The sequence below is a fragment of the Osmerus mordax genome, chromosome 3 (genome assembly GCF_038355195.1).
Source record: "Osmerus mordax isolate fOsmMor3 chromosome 3, fOsmMor3.pri, whole genome shotgun sequence".
Taxonomy (NCBI): domain Eukaryota; kingdom Metazoa; phylum Chordata; class Actinopteri; order Osmeriformes; family Osmeridae; genus Osmerus; species Osmerus mordax.
Genome location: NC_090052.1, coordinates 1500235 through 1516958, shown reverse-complemented (window position 1 = coordinate 1516958; position 16724 = coordinate 1500235). Strand labels below are relative to the sequence as shown.

The window sequence follows — 16724 nt, the reverse complement described above, 5'->3', positions numbered from 1 at the left end:
CTTGTGGTTTAAAAACAACCTTACCATGTTTTCCTGAATCTAAAAGCCCGGATAGAGTTTGATGAAATGTACCTTTAAACATTCAAACAGCAGCAGTTTGGGTATTGATATTGCAATAATTATAATCCTTCAAGTTAATATTTTATTTAACATAATTCATATTGCAGTCAATGTGAACAGCTGGGATTTCAATATACACAATAGAATTGTAACATTTTAAGCCCCCCTCACCCACTCCATGTAAATCTACCCCCCTCCCCCCTCCCCACCAAAACAATTAAAATAAAAAAAGAAATTCTCCCCGATCCCACAACAGCCCTGCCTGCAAATTACTGATCCATCTATGTGTCTTCAGTCAGTCTGTCTACTGCCCTTGTCCTTCTATGGCATGTGTTTATGCTGGGGTAGGTATATGTACCTGAAATACGTGTTCACTTAGAAGCGTATGCCCCACTTAAGATAGTATGAGCATGTGTTCATGTTAAGTTCAGCCGTCACGCTATGTGCGATCAGTCGTACTGAAGGCTCCCACGCTGCAAGGCTCTGGCTGAATGTTGTAGAGTACGTAAACACCAGCAGTTCTTTAGTAGAGGGCTGAGAGTCGAGTTTGTAGATGTGTCTGTGTCTGTCTGTCTGTCTGTCTAGAGGTGGAAGGATCAGTAGGCATGTCTTATCTTTGCAACAAAACAAAAAACTCTGGTGGGCATCATCATCATCATCATTATCATCATCAGCATAGTGGCATTTACCGGTTTATCGATTCTCCGAGCAACATTCACTGACCATCACATCTGCTTCCCATTCCTCTGGACGCTATTCCACCCACCCTCCCTCCCCCGCCCCTCGCCCCAACCCCCCTCCTCCCCTCCCCCCCGAGGAGCCCAACGCCCCCACCCCGGCCCCCACCCCGGCCCCCACCCCGGCCCCCGCCCCCGCCCCCCCAACGTCCACTCCAGTCAGTGAGTCGGTCAGTGTCTCCGCGCGTGTAAACGGTAAAGCGTCTCGGGGGGGGAAAAAAAACTGAAAAGCATCTTGGAAGAGGAGCTACTTCAGACACCGCTCAAAGTAGGTGGCCCCCACGTAGCCCCCCCGCAGGGACCTCTGCACGTTCTGCTCAAACAACCGCCGGTTCGTCTGCAACACCTCCGCTGCCTCCTTATTCAACGGGTCCTCTGGGTTGGGCTCCTGACGGGGAGAGAGAATAAGAGTTCAGACAGGAAGTGGAATTGGGGTCCTTGTTTGTTTAAATGTTGTTCGAGTATCGCAAATCAAGATGACAACGTTTATAGAAGGCCTACGTCCTGGGGGGGGGAGACACAGCCGAGCCCAGGAAGAGTTGAGACAGGAAGTGTATTTGTGGTTCTTGTTTGTTTAAATGCAGTTGGAGCGCCACAAATCGAAATCACTGGTTCACAGAAGTAATTTACTCACTAGAAATAGATACTGTAGTCCATATATGATCGAGTTTATTGTCAACACAGGCTTCCAGTCCTCTCTGGAAGATAATAAAATATGCAAGTAAGTAAAACCGTATGAAAAAAAAAATACTGTATAAAACATGAAGAAATTTGATCCTTTTTCACTCATAAGTTGTGTTATTGGTTTGTGTGCGGTATTGATCACCTTAAGATATTTAGGCAGACATTTCCTTCCAGGTCGATGTTGGGATGGTACACCATAGTGTCACACTTCACCTTGGGTGGGTCGTGGGGGTAGCCTTGTCCTACCTAGGACACACAAACACCAACGAAGAAAAAGACCCCACTTTCACCGTCTCCTCCCACGCTGACCTCACAACATACCCCGTCTGTGATCTTACCTTAAAGCTGAAGACAAACTTGCCACCCTTGTAAAAACCCTGGATAACGGAGAGAGAGAGAGAGAGAGAGATTATTTTACGACTACGTTTTTATCCTCCATACACTCAGAAATGTCCCTCTGTTTGCACGAACACACAGTAAATAAGCAGCGCCAGCAAAGTGCCCTGGCACTCCTGGAGCGCAGGCCCTCACCTCATCTGGGGAGATGATGAGTCTGAAGTTGAGCAGGTCGTCTTCGTCAAGAAAGTCAATCTCACATGTTTTGGGCAGATTCAGCTCATTGATATCTTTTGGATGAAGAGAAAAGGCACATTGTGAAATATTGTTTCGTCAACGATATCCAAATTATACTTTCTGACCATTTTTAAATGATGCAAAGCACTCACTCCGTCTAACATTTAACAGTGCTGTGCATATAGGTCTAACTACCGGATCCTGTGATAAAAACAGACTCCCCTTATCATGTAAATCCATATAAGTCTTTAAAAGTTTTACTAAACACTGATGTCATGCCCCCAGTCATGGATACACCAAACACATCGCCTTTAAAAGCCTTTTGCTTTACAAAATGACCCTCTAGAACAATGTTGAGAATAATTAACTACTGGGTTTCTATGTTTCAATTTGGTCTTCATCTCACAGAATAGCTAAGAGATTATTATTACACAGTGGATGTAGATGAACAGGGCCCATTCTCAATTTAAGATCCTCACACTTAGGCAACATTTTAGCCTGACACATGTTATTCTTATTTAATAGTTGTATAGCGAGTGTCCACACTGTCGAAGCAAACAGTCAACAATTATCTAGCACTACTAGGTTATTATCTAAAGGGCGATTGTATCCTGTTTCAAAGAGAAGTACACGTTTCTAGCTGACAACCTGCCTGTTTTATCTGATATATTTTACATACTTACTGCTACTTAGATCTCCATGTTGGCTAGCTAGCTAGCCCCCTGGTAAAAAGATAAATGAACAACTTGTACACTTTAAATGCAGAAGAAGAAAAACGGCAAGCTTGATACCCTGATTGATAGTTTATGAATAAAAACACCACCAGACAATAAACACCTTTCAGTGAAATTAGATATTTTGCTAGTTAACGCCAGTTAGCTAAATGATCTGACGAGTTCGTGGCTTCTTCACCATCTCCAGTCTGCGACGTTTGGGTTTTGTTTTCAAATTAGGAAGCTAGGCTTGCTAGCCACAGCTAGCAATGGGTTAGCTACCTATGCTAACGGGTTCCTCTGCATTTTAATAATGACAATGCACACCATCTTACGCTGTGTGTCTTTATTACACTTATGGGCAGACACGTTAATATGAAGTATACGTTTGTGTTTACGTGAATGATTTTCTAAATAAACAAGCTGGAGACAATCCAAGCCTACCTTTCTGTACTCGAAGCTGGGCCGCGCTTAGTTTTTTACCCCCGGCTCCTGTTCTGTTTCCTCCCGCAGATTCCTCGTCTTTCTTCTGCTGCTTCAGAGAAAAGAGCTTAATCATCTTCACTTATTTGTTTATTGGATATCTATATCTCACTTCCTTCGATTGTATGTTATTGTTTTTTTTCCTCTTTCGGCTTCAATGTAGAAGGAGCCAAATGAGTCTGTAGAGCACCGTTAGCTATGTTGTTGGAGCCGGTGCGTCTCTGCCACAGTATCGGAAGAGCTGCCTAGCCTAGTTAGCACTGCGTGATTCAGGGTGCTGTGTACGAGGCCAAGCTACCAGCAGAGGGTGGGGAAGGAGTTCAAAAATATAGGTAGGCTACAGTTTGAGTACGATGATGTGAAGGCACATTGATTAACAATGTGTCAATCCAACAGAGCTGAAATGCTGAGGTATAAGAGGCTTGTAAATGACTTCCCTCAAATCAGTGGATGATGGTAGAGTTGCACGGAATTTCACTGATGTTGACGGTGAAAACTGCTTGTCGGGCAGGTGCACCACAGGACAGCTATGTCACAGAACATTGTTTAGTAAAGCTTAAAGGGCCATAAGCAACAGTATTATATGCAGAGAAGTAAAGTAACAAAATAACTTTTGATTTTTTTCTTTAATTTATGTCTAATTTGAACTTAAAATGTAACCTTGAAAACTTTCTTCTCATGGCAAAATTAACTATTTTTGCTATTTCCTCATGGAATAACTTAAAACAGAAGGTGTCCACAACTGGTCTGGGAACCAGACGAATTTGCGAGCTCATGTTTTATACGCATTTGATGATTGGTCTAGCGACGCATGTCCAGCCCACAACCACCTCACAATAATACTGAACATATTACAGGAAGTTGCAATCTACCAGGTCTGTGAAGTCAAATTGAATCATTTTTAACTGAATCTATCCCAGCTTCTCTAAGAAGATGATGTCTCCCCCCTCCACACACACACACATTCACACACGCACATTCACACACGCACATTCACTCGCACACACACTCACACAGGAACACTACAACTCCCAAGATTCCATCGGATTCGCTCCTGACGTTTCAAGGGGAGGGGCGAGAATATTTCTTTCCTCCCCATATTTTATTTACTATATTTATTTATTTATTTCATTTTTTTTCCAAGACAAAAATGGAGAACGATGGACACTTTAGTGAACTCATGGGCCATAAAACGTGTCTTCGTATAAAGGAACAAGTTGATTGACAATGCTAATAAAAAAAAACACAAAACTAGATTTACACAATAGAAAACGAGAACAATAGCATGCCAGCCACGCTCAAGAGTTCAGATAACCTCTTTCATTTTGATCATTTCTTCTGGAATTACAAGGAGCCCGTAGGCTTTTGAACAGTGTATGGATTTTTTTAAAATATATATATATAAATATATATATTGCAGCTAAACGCTTGCTATCTCATAAGCATGTGCCATTTTCCATGCTTTGAAGAGCCCAGGAACACGCTGAAAGACGTGTGAGAGACCAAGAAGATTAGGGGGAGAGAGGGGTCAGAGAGAAACTGTAAATGACACCAATAACGCGCAGCATTTTGCCTCTTAAAATAACAGCGTAGTTAGATTAGTCTACTCTGTTGTATTTGAAAATCTGGGCAGCGCTGGTGAGAAGGTTCGCTATTCCTTGAAAACACCAACACAACATGGAACGCATGTGAACGTGCCATACACGGGGACCCAGAACCAGCAAGGAAAAGCTGCAGCCAGGAGAGAAACAAGGAAGCGAACAGCTTTATCAAAGCTAGCTGGCTAACTGTTGGCTTCAATCATATCTAATGCGCGACCAAGGAGTATGCGACTCAATACTAAGAGGTCGGTATTTATTATAACGCTTTCCCAATACGAAGTGTGTATTGCTCATTTGATCATCGTTAACTAGGCTATGTTCCAGATTGTTTTTGGGAAGATGCTGAGCAATACGAAAGAGGAAGAGCAGCATATTGCAGGGAAGCGAATAGAGACGAGATGACGGAGGACCTTACATTCACGAATAGTCGTCTAATCAGTTGAAATAACTGTACATTTATGCACATATCGTTCAGCCTAGATAGTATAAACACCATGGTTAACCAGGAAGCCTATGTGTGACTGAGCGACCGCGCACTGTAACGTCGTTAGCTTGGCTGCGCATCCCTGTAGCCTTTGCTAGCCAGTAGTAGTTAGCTAGCTAGCCAATTCAATCTTGCGCTACAGGCCATAATGTGGGCAGCCATATCTGCACAGAATTGTAAATGCTTATTCAACACGTACATAGCTGGCTGTGTGTGAATGCACAACGCAGACGCGATTTCAAGATGTTTTATTAGGATTACATGGGGCAAGTCTTATTACTGGCTAACAAGCTAGCCCAGCATCTTTAGTCGACTGTTGTGATGGTGGTTACTAGCGAGCTGACAAGATTGCTGGTTACGATTGTTCTAACGTTAATAGAAGTGGGTTATGAATCAAAAAAATGTTTAATCATTCCCTACAAAACATGCACTAACACTTAACCTAAATCTGCATACTCATTCAGTGCCTTTGGTGAATTGGAAAGCTATGGTCTTGGGAAATCCCCATTGAAATGGATGTTGTGGTTCCATTTACAGTGCAAGGGTTTCTGCCATGTCACTCTTAGTTTTTCTTTGTGATTTTGTGTGTGTACTGTTTTGACAAAGAAGAACCTGTGTTTTGATAGTTTGGTGTTTTCAAGTCCAGACAATGCTCTCCAAATGTTGTCTCCCGAGTCCAAGACCAGACCAGATCTGCCCCCAAACGAACCCATGACCCCTGCTAGCTATCTCCCAGACACTTCTGCAGATGGCCAGTGTTATTCTGTTATTCACCAGTATTGGCCGAGGTAGAGGGTGCAAGCATAGCTTTATACTGAGACTCAACAAAGAACACACGTACGTACGCTTCCTAAACGTTTGCCTCTTGTTGAAGTGTCCGGCCCGGACATTAGCCAATCACCAGGGATGGAGTCGACCAATCCCAGTTGTCTTTCGAACACGGACAGAAAACATGTGCTTTAGGAGTCGTTAAGATATAGCCAGACACTGGTAATCCAAGCAGTTGACTGCAGTGTGCAAAGCTAACCTCTCTCTCTCTCTCTCTCTCTCTCTCTCTCTCTCTCTCTCTCTCTCTCTCTCTCTCTCTCTCTCTGTCTCTCTCTGTCTCTCTCTCTAGCTGACTTTCGAGGGGATGTCAGGCAGTAAGGCTCTTGGCGGCTCACGGCGGCGGCGGACTCGCTGTCGGCGCTGCCAGGCGTGCATGCGGACCGAGTGCGGCGAGTGCCACTTCTGTAAAGACATGAAGAAGTTCGGAGGACCTGGGAGGATGAAGCAGTCCTGCCTGCTGCGACAGTGCACCGCGGTGAGACACACACACACACATGCCTGGACACTGCTTTAACAGTGCACCGCGGTGAGACACATACACACAAATGCCTGGACACTGCTGCGACAGTGCACAGTGGTGACACACACACACACTCTGCCTTCACGGTGTTCAATGGTGAGACACACACACTCTCTCTGCCTTAACAGTGTTCAATGGTGAGACACACACACTCTCTCTGCCTTAACAGTGTTCAGTGGTGAGACACACACACACTCTCTCTGCCTTAACAGTGTTCAGTGGTGAGACACACACACTCTCTCTGCCTTAAGTGTTCAGTGGTGAGACACACACTCTCTCTGCCTTAACAGTGTTCAGTGGTGAGACACACACACTCTCTCTGCCTTAAGTGTTCAGTGGTGAGACACACACACTCTCTCTGCCTTAACAGTGTTGAGTGGTGAGACACACACACTCTCTCTGCCTTAACAGTGTTGAGTGGTGAGACACACACACTCTCTCTGCCTTAAGTGTTCAGTGGTGAGACACACACACACTCTCTCTGCCTTAACAGTGTTGAGTGGTGAGACACACACACTCTCTCTGCCTTAACAGTGTTGAGTGGTGAGACACACACACTCTCTCTGCCTTAACAGTGTTCAGTGGTGAGACACACACACTCTCTCTGCCTTAACAGTGTTCAGTGGTGAGACACACACACTCTCTCTGCCTTAAGTGTTAAGCAGTGCCACTGCTTCAACTGTCACTGACAGAACGTGAACTGTAACCGAAAGGTTGTCCACGTTACACTTTCTCTGTGGGAAGAAAGGCAGATGTTTGGGTTGTTTTAACAAAGCCGCCCTCCTTGACGAACAATGAGAATGTTCTCGAGGGAGGGCGTGTCGTCGGCTGACGTGTTGTGACCGGTGAGGTCCCCACAGGCTGGGGGTGGTGTGACCGGTGAGGTCCCCACAGGCTGGGGGTGGTGTGACCGGTGAGGTCCCCACAGGCTGGGGGTGGTGTGACCGGTGAGGTCCCTGACAGGCTGGGGGTGGTGTGACCGGTGAGGTCCCTGACAGGCTGGGGGTGGTGTGACCGGTGAGGTCCCTGACAGGCTGGGGGTGGTGTGACCGGTGAGGTCCCCACAGGCTGGGGGTGGTGGCTGACGTCTTGTCTCTCCTCGTCACCTCCTGACTGCGCACGGCTCCGGCGGAGCGGGGCCCTCACTGAACTGCTCTTCACCAAGACTCCTCCAGTTTGGCCTGAAGGAGTTTGTCCTCTTCTTCCTGGAGGGGTTCAGCTCGGCTGAGGTGCAGCTCCGCGGGCGTGTGTGAAGCCCTCTGTGACGCTGCATGTTTGAAAGGGCTGCACGGATAACATTAGATTGGATGGCAGAAACCCACAGGCTAGACCTGAACTCTGCACACTTCCGCTCTCTCAGCTTAGCCCCCAGATGCAGGTCTAGCCTCGCTCTCTCAGCTTAGCCCCCAGATGCAGGTCTAGCCTCGCTCTCTCAGCTTAGCCCCCAGATGCAGGTCTAGTCTCGCTCTCTCAGCTTAGCCCCCAGATGCAGGTCTAGTCTCGCTCTCTCAGCTTAGCCCCCAGATGCAGGTCTAGTCTCGCTCTCTCAGCTTAGCCCCCAGATGCAGGTCTGGCCTCGCTCTCTCAGCTTAGCCCCCAGATGCAGGTCTGGCCTCGCTCTCTCAGCTTAGCCCCCAGATGCAGGTCTAGTCTCGCTCTCTCAGCTTAGCCCCCAGATGCAGATCTAGTCTCGCTCTCTCAGCTTAGCCCCCAGATGCAGGTCTAGTCTCGCTCTCTCAGCTTAGCCCCCAGATGCAGATCTAGTCTCGCTCTCTCAGCTTAGCCCCCAGATGCAGGTCTAGTCTCGCTCTCTCAGCTTAGCCCCCAGATGCAGGTCTAGTCTCGCTCTCTCAGCTTAGCCCCCAGATGCAGGTCTGGCCTCGCTCTCTCAGCTTAGCCCCCAGATGCAGGTCTAGTCTCGCTCTCTCAGCTTAGCCCCCAGATGCAGGTCTAGTCTCGCTCTCTCAGCTTAGCCCCTAGATGAAGGTCTAGTCTCGCTCTCTCAGCTTAGCCCCCAGATGCAGGTCTAGCCTCTCTGAGCAGCGATGATGAGGGGCAGCCCGTCACGGGGATGGATGGGACTGGGAGCACAGGAACACGAGGACATCGTTCCAAAGCCAACCACGTCCGCTAGCCCGTCAGCGAGGTCAGTAAGTGGAGGTGTGAGCTGGCCGCTGGACAAGGTTGACGTGGAGTTGGAATGCTTCTAGCTGAACCCTTGCCTAGTCCTGTTCACCTGCTTGTGTTGACAGTGAGATGTGAATGGACACGCCAGCCCTCTCATCACTTCTGGTTTCAAACGGCAGATAACGTGGACACTGATCAGGTGCAGAGCAGCTCTCGGACACAAGTCTTTCATGAATGCATGCACACATGCCTGCACGCAGGCAGAGTGTCTTAAAGGAGTGAGTTATTTTTCCAAAACGGAAGCTAGCTAGTTTTAGTTAGCTTCCGTTACCTAGCAACCTAGCATAATACTCGTAGCAATGCTACTACCTGCTAGTGTTACTTGTTAGCCTCCTAATTGTAAATTTTTGAAGCCATACTATAGCGTTTGTCATATAGTTTTTGTCTATCGGAAAATAGTCGGTTGGAATGTTCAGAATCACATATGTGTGACGCTACTCCTTAACGGGTTAATGATTGAACGTGTGATTTTATTGATTGGTTGCCTGTGTGAAGGTTCTGAACGGCATTGGCAGTCAGGGGGGGAGGGGAAGGGGGGGGGGGGGGCTCTTGCTTGCTTGGATGTGAAAAACGTAGTGCTGCGTTTCCGTGGTAACTGAGGATATTGTTGCTTGGGTGTGTTGGTTGTCTGTAGCGTGATGCCTTTGATGTGGGGAGCTTCGTGGCCTGCTGCTGTCACAGACAATAAGGAGGGAGTGTTTCCACGGCGACAGGTAGAGAGGCCCGAGATGTTGAAGGAAAGCAGGACAGCCGAGCTCAGAGGTTTAAACCCTCACAATATAATGATGGATAATAAGAGTCTTCCTTTAGGCTTCGGATTTCCTCTTTCTCTCTGCTGCTGTGGAGATGAACTGCTGTTACTTAGTTGCTGAATCAGCTTGCTAGGCCCAGATTCTGCTGGTTGTGTGGTTCATCAAGTCACACAAACAGCTTGATTTCACCATTGATATCTCTGGTTTTCCCTTGTTATGCTACAAATACCAGTTCTTGTTTAAATAAAAAAAAAAAAACACGTGAGCACTATTTTAAACTCGAAGGTAATATTCTTCATGAATCTCCTTTCATCCCTGTGTGTTAAGATGTTAGTGTGTGTGTTAAGATGTTAGTGTGTGTGTCTCTTGCCCAGTTTCTTATTGTCATTCTCTCTGTCCTGTCTGATACATCCATGTTAACTGACTGTGTGTGTGTGCAGCCGGTGCTGCCCCACACGGCCGTGTGTTTCTCCTGCGGCGAGGCGGGGAAGGAGGACACCGTGGACTCTGAGGAGGACAAGTTCAGCCTGTCTCTGATGGAGTGCACCATCTGCAACGAGATCATCCACCCCTGCTGCCTCAAGGTGGGGCCTCGCAAACAGCTGTGCGCATGCCTGGCCCTCGCGCTCACAGACGCTCACTCACATACGAACACGCACACACGCTCGCACACTCACTCGCACACACTCGCACACACGCTCGCACACACACACGCTCACACACACATGCTTCCCCTCTCAAACACGCATGCTTACACATGCTTCCCCTCACACACGCTCACACACACACGCTCACACACACATGCTTCCCGTCACACACACATGCTTACACATGCTTCCCCTCTCAAACACGCATGCTTACACATGCTTCCCCTCACACACGCTCACACACACACGCTCGCACACACACGCTCGCACACACACATGCTTCCCCTCACACACACACACATGCTTACATAACGATTCCTCTCACTCACTCACAGGTTTACACTCACACACACAGGTCTGTGTCATGTTGATAAGGGTGATGATCTGTTTCACTCCTGTACTTCCTCTCCAGATGGGGAAAGCAGAAGGCATCATCAACGATGAGATCCCCAACTGCTGGGAGTGTCCCAAGTGCCACAAGGAGGGAAAGACCAGCAAGGTGAGGCTGGGGCCAGGGGGGAGTCAGGGCTGGAGGTGCTGGAGGGCTGCAGGGCTGGAGGTGCTGGAGGGCTGCAGGGCTGGAGGTGCTGGAGGGCTTCAGGGTTGGAGGTGCTGGAGGGCTGCAGGGCTGGAGGTGCTGGAGGGCTGCAGGGTTGGAGGTGCTGGAGGGCTGCAGGGTTGGAGGTGCTGGAGGGCTGCAGGGTTGGAGGTGCTGGAGGGCTGCAGGGTTGGAAGTGCTGGAGGTGCTGGAGGGCTGCAGGGTTGGAGGTGCTGGAGGGCTGCAGGGTTGGAGGTGCTGGAGGGCTGCAGGGTTGGAGGTGCTGGAGGGCTGCAGGGTTGGAGGTGCTGCAGGGTTGGAGGTGCTGGAGGGCTGCAGGGTTGGAGGGCTGCAGGGTTGCAGGGCACTGATGACCCTGTGTGTGCTCCAGGACCAGGGTGACGGCTCGGGGAAGAGGAGGATGGATAACGGGGAGGTGGGCCGCTGGAAGCTGACAGACGAGCCGCCCCCCAGCAAGAAGAAGCCCCTGGCCCTGGAGGAGGGGGGGGCGGGCGGACGGCCACAAGAGGAAGAAGGACAAGGAGCTGCCGGCAGACAGCGGCCCTAAGAAGAAGGTGAGAGGGAGGGGTCTGGGGGAGGAAGGTGGGAGGGAGGAGGGAGGGGGGTCTGGGGGGGAGGGAGTTGGGGGAGGGAGGGGGGAGGGGTCTGGGGGAGGAAGGGGTCTGGGGGAGGAAGGGGTCTGGGGGAAGGAGGGGGGAGGTGGGAGGGGGGGGGGGGGGGTCTGGGGGGGAGGGAGGTGGGGGAGGGAGAGGTGAGGGGTCTGAGGGAGGGGGTGAGCATCCAGTAGCCTCTGCTAGATTCTGCTGAACCTGTCAGCTAACTGTCTCTTCTCTCCTGACTCTTCAGATGAAAGGTGCCCATGAAAAAAGACTAAAGAAGGTACTGCTTCACCCACGATCATCCCTCTCACCCTCTCAAGCTGATTATTACCCCCTTCTAAATCTGGGGTGAACTGCGGTCACACTCCGTATTTTTTTGAAGATTAGGAATTAGGATGATAATCTTTTTAGCCGTAGTTACCATCAGTAAGGAGATCCTGATCTTGGCATTAAGGCCTTTACGGACCGAGTCAGATGAACAAAAATGTTAAATATTCCTTAAAAAGAAAATCATACTGAAACCTTTCATACCAAATCCGGTGAACAAAAATTCAAGACCCCTTGATCACGTGACTAAAACTTGATATCTTATTGGTTGGTCAGTTTATACGTTGTCCGAAATTCCCCAAATTGAAACAGCAACATTGGTGTGCAATGACTCATAGAGATACCTGGCTCCAAATGGAATAAATGACGTCCTATTATTCGGACTCGGTCTGCAAACAGTGTGTTGAGCTTGTCTCTCTCTCCCCCTAACTCTGAGGTCTCTCTCCCTCATGACAGAAACAGAAGCCCAACTCCTCCGACACGTCCGAGTCCAACGGCCCCAACTCCACCTCCGGGCCGGGTCAGGGGTCAGGGGGGGGCGGGGCCAACCCCCAGGCCCCGCCCTCCTCCACGGCCAGCCAGGACCAACGCTCGCACCACAGGGAGAAACTGGAGCGCTTCAAACGCATGTGCCAGCTGCTGGAGAGAGTCCCAGAGTCCAGCTCCTCCAGCTCCTCCAGCTCAGAGTCCGACTCAGAGTCCGAGTCCGACTCCCCCTCCGGCTCCGACGGGCGCCGCGGCTCCTCCCCCTCCTCCCCTGCCCCGGTCGCCTACGGCAACAGCGGGGGACGCGAGCGGGAGCGTAACCGGGAGCGAGAGCGGGAGAGGGAGCGGCGGCTGGCGGCGCTGGGGTTCAGCGCCAGCGAGGACTCGGAGGGGGAGGGGGGCGGGGGGGCGGAGGAGGAGAGGGAGCCGGCGGAGGAGCAAGGGGGGACGGACAAGAACCGGCGCAAGGGGGAGGGGCCCCCGCGGGGGCGCAAGGGGACACTGGGGGACGGCGAGGACGAGGACGGCGGGGAGAGGAGCAGGAAGCCTACCCCCTTGCCCCCTCCATCCCCCCTCTCCTCCAATCAGCCCCCGCCGCCCCCTTCCTCGGGGCACCCCGGGCCCCCAGGGGCGGACGGCTTCGCCGGGAAGCGCAGCAACGGCTCGGAGGCACGCAACGGCCGGACTCGGGCGGCAGGGGGGGGCAGGGGGGGCGAGCGTGGGGAGGCGCAGGAGAAGGAGAACGCCAACAGCAGCGGGGGCGGAGGGGGGGGCGGGGCCCCGGTCACTAACCACCGCCACGGCAACACGGGCAAGGGCAACCGTGGCAACAAGATCCGCAGCAAGCCCAACCAGACGAGCTCGTCCCGGAACAGCAGCCTGTCGGCCTCCTCCAACGCCACGTCTAACGGGGGGGGGCGGGGGGCCGCTGGGGGCCTCCGGGGGGGGCACCATGTCCTCCCTGGCCGCCTCGCCCCGCTCCCAGCCCTCCCGCCTGGCCCCCCGCTCCCAGCTGATGAAGCGCAGCCCCCCCGCCGTTCCCTCGCCCCCCCGGCCCGTGCAGATGGAGCGCCACCTGGTGCGGCCCCCGCCCGCCTGCCCCGAGCCCCACTGCCTGCCCCTGGACTCAGGCTCCTCCCACGTCATGGCCCGGGACGTGTGGCTGCGCGTCTTCCAGCACCTCAGCCAGCGGGAGCTGTGCGTCTGCATGAGGGTGTGTCGGACATGGAGCCGCTGGTGAGCATGGCAACGCTAGACGCTAACCTGCAAGAGGACGGGTGTAGCTGGCCGACGGGTTCACCCGTTTATCCGTTCACCCAATCACCTGTTGATCTGTTAATCTTACATATTCACCCGGTCCTCCCTCCAGGTGTTGTGACAAGCGGCTGTGGACCCAGATCGACCTGAGCCGCCAGCGCTCCATCACCCCCCCCATGCTGAGCGGCATCATCAGGAGGCAGCCGGTCTCCCTGAACCTGGGCTACACCAACATCTCCAAGAAACAACTCATGTGGCTCATCAACCGCCTGCAGGGTGGGCACCTCAGACAGGGCCGGCACCTCAGACAGGGCCGGCACCTCAGACAGGGCCGGCCCCTCAGACAGCGCCGGCCCCTCAGACAGCGCCGGCCCCTCAGACAGGGCCGGCACCTCAGACAGGGCCGGCACCTCAGACAGCGCCGGCACCTCAGACAGGGCCGGCACCTCAGACGGGGCCGGCACACACACACACTGTGCGCTGTGGTTTTATTATTTTGATGACGGACCTCTCCTAACCCGGGGGGTTTCCATCCTGTCACATAGTGTACAGATATTCATTACAAGCTTATGCTGAAAAGTATAAGCTTCTACCAGTTCAGTAAGGGAATTTCTCTTGATATGATTTCTTAAATATTGTGTTCTCGTCCTCCCCTCAGGTCTGGTAGAGCTGAACGTGTCGGGGTGCCCCTGGTCGTCAGTGTGTGCCCTGTGCCAGGCCTCCTGCCCCTGCCTGCGCCTGCTGGACCTCAGCCGGGTGGAGGACCTGAAAGACTCCCACCTGCGGGAGCTGTTGGCGCCCCCTGCTGACACCAGGACAGGTCTGTCACCCCGGAAACAGGTTGCCGGGACACTGGCCCTGTTTGAGGACCCAAAAACGCCCAATTGAACTGACGTACAGAAGTATTAGTTATAAGCTTGCTAATGCTTAACACAAGTCACCAGATAAGCCATTGATACTACTAACAACTAAAAACTAGATATCAAATATATATTAAACTATATAAAACGAGGATCACAGTCAGATTAGATTTGCCGTGTGAGGGAGGTGACCTAATGCTCTCTGCTCCACAGCTCACGGAGAGAGCAGAGGGGGGCGGTTCCAGAACGTGACAGAGCTGCGATTGGCCGGCTTGGACTTGACGGACGCCTCTTCCCGCCTATTGGTGCGCTACCTGCCTCACTTGACCAAGCTGGACCTGAGTCAGTGTGGGAACATCACAGACCAGACCATCCTCACCCTGACCTCCCCCATCTCCCCCCTCAGAGACAGCCTGACCCATGTCAACCTGGCAGGTACACACACGGACACATACATACACACACACACACAGTAGTTACATTTCACCCTGATCTGGGGCAACTTGATGTACAGCTCTGCCCTCACTAGAACTTTTCAGATCATCATCCTCAAAAACGTTTGTTATTATTATTGTTATTACTATTATTATTATTACTACTATTTGTATTACTAATATTACAAGTTGTATTACTCATATTATTATTTATATTATTAGAATAATTATTAGAATGATAATAATGATAATAATAACCCAAGTTAATGTGAGCTGTGTGGCGTGTGACCAGGCTGTCTGAAGATGACGGAGCAGTGCCTGGTTCTGCTGCGGCGCTGCTCCTCCCTGCAGACTGTGGACATGCGCTCCTGTAGCCTGCTGACGGCTGACTCCTGCCAGCTGCTGTCCTTCCCCTCCTCCTTCCCCTCCTCCACGCCCTGCGGCCCCGACGACACAACGCTACTGAAGAACAGCTAAGGCCCCGCCTACGGCCTGGTCTCCAGCCCCGCCCCCTCCGGCCCCGCCCACTCTGGCCCCGCCCCCTCCGGCCAGCCCCGCCCCTTCCAGCCACCGCCCCTACACTACACACCGGAGGGGTGGGGCCTGGGGGCCATGGTGGGAGAGGCCTCTTGGGGCAGAGAGAAGGCAGGGTGGTTTATAAGGAGAATCCCTTCACAGACCCTTCAGCTGTTTGGGAACGGACAAGTTGCAGCAGGGGAAAACCGAAAACATTAGCATGTACATATTCGTTATCTGTAAAAAAAAAAAAAAAAAAGAAAAAAAAGACTACAAAAGAAATGGTGTGTGTATATAAATGTAGTTTACTGTAAATGATGGTCTGTTCGCCCTGTTCCCCTCCCGCCTCCTCCTCTTCCTCCTCCTGAGGACCAGACCACGCCATCCGCTAGGCGACGGGCGCCGCGTCGCCGCTGTCTAGAGCAGATTTTGCACTCCGTGTTCAAACGCTCTCCTTCGATACGGGCCCAGACCAGGAAGAATGTACCCACGCCTGAGACTGCTCCCTACACAGACAGATGCTGGGATGGTGCGCGCGTGCGTGTGTGTGTGTGTGTGTGAGAGAGAGAAAGAGTGTGTGTGTGTGCGTGTACGTACCGTGTGAGCATGTAGGAGATGTAAAACAGTGTTAAATGTGACTAGAGCGCTGGAGAGAGTATACAGCCCAGTATGAACGTTCCTCACCACTAAACTCTGGGGAGGGGGGGGGGGGCAGGCGAACCGCACGCCCTCCATCCCTCCTGTCCAATCACGGCTTTGACGCCTCTTAAGCCCAAACCTCCTTTCTTCCTCAGCCGCCACACTCCAAGACTAGCTGGGTGGAGCTCCTCCTCCTCCTCCCTGCTTCTCTCCGCTCCTCCAGCCTTACTTATGTGCCATCCCCCTTTCCCTCCCTCCTCCCCCCATCCTGGCATTCTGTCAGGCTCTGTCCTTCGCTCTGTCACTGGCCCTTCTCCATCTCTCCTTTCCTTATCTCCTCTCTCCCGCCTCTGCCTCTCTCCCGTCTCTGCCCTCTGTCCTGCCTCTGTCTGTCTGGGCCTGCAGCAGCCTGGTGTTTCTGTGTGTACGTTCTGTGAAGGTGGGGGGGGTGCTGGACCTTGCTGTGTCCAACTGCACTGAACTATGCTTACTGTACTGTTCTGTACTGTACTGTAGTACAACTCCACCATAACGCAACTGAGACCCTACTGCCTGCTCTAACGATACGTACCGCCTGGCTAGTGCGGCGCTTCTGCTGTACGCGCGAAGACGTGGTCAGGATAGGTCATGTGGGCGCGTGCCAGAGAGGGACTGTGGTACCCTGTGGTGGGCGTCAGGCTTGCCTGTCACCCCCCCCCCCCCCCCCCCCGTCACACCCCCTCCTGCACTGAGCTGCTCTGTAGAGCAGGACGACCACAGCTCCACAACCCGACTCGGG

The 16724-nt window shown here is 51.8% G+C and overlaps 2 protein-coding genes across 2 annotated transcripts; one reads left to right on the top strand and one right to left on the bottom strand.

The window, feature by feature from the left end:
* Window positions 1–898: 898 nt before the first annotated feature.
* ube2m (ubiquitin conjugating enzyme E2 M) lies at window positions 899–3699 on the bottom strand. Its single transcript, XM_067232164.1, has 6 exons — window positions 3212–3699; window positions 2013–2107; window positions 1820–1858; window positions 1624–1727; window positions 1432–1495; window positions 899–1185 (listed from the first exon to the last, which is right to left on the bottom strand). The coding sequence occupies exons 1-6, from the start codon at window positions 3324–3326 to the stop codon at window positions 1045–1047; spliced, it is 558 nt and encodes a 185-aa protein (XP_067088265.1). The 5' UTR covers window positions 3327–3699; the 3' UTR covers window positions 899–1044.
* Window positions 3700–4872: 1173 nt separating this feature from the next.
* On the top strand, window positions 4873–15357 carry zgc:158376 (uncharacterized protein LOC100101643 homolog). Its single transcript, XM_067231720.1, is given in 13 exon segments — window positions 4873–5096; window positions 6453–6638; window positions 10063–10206; window positions 10682–10768; window positions 11199–11309; window positions 11311–11382; window positions 11675–11707; window positions 12211–13151; window positions 13153–13476; window positions 13610–13773; window positions 14156–14317; window positions 14571–14792; window positions 15084–15357. Coding segments are annotated over 12 exon segments (2616 nt in total). The 5' UTR covers window positions 4873–5096; window positions 6453–6467; the 3' UTR covers window positions 15269–15357.
* Window positions 15358–16724: the final 1367 nt, after the last annotated feature.

Excerpts from the sequence above, each read along its gene's own strand:
- ube2m (XM_067232164.1), bottom strand. The coding sequence starts at position 3,326 with ATGATTAAGCTCTTTTCTCTGAAGCAGCAGAAGAAAGACGAGGAATCT. Across the intron at positions 1,728-1,819 it reads AGTTTGTCTTCAGCTTTAAG|GTAGGACAAGGCTACCCCCA; the intron begins GTAAGATCACAG and ends TGTGTGTCCTAG. Across the intron at positions 1,186-1,431 it reads GACTACAGTATCTATTTCTA|GAGCCCAACCCAGAGGACCC; the intron begins GTGAGTAAATTA and ends TCTCCCCGTCAG.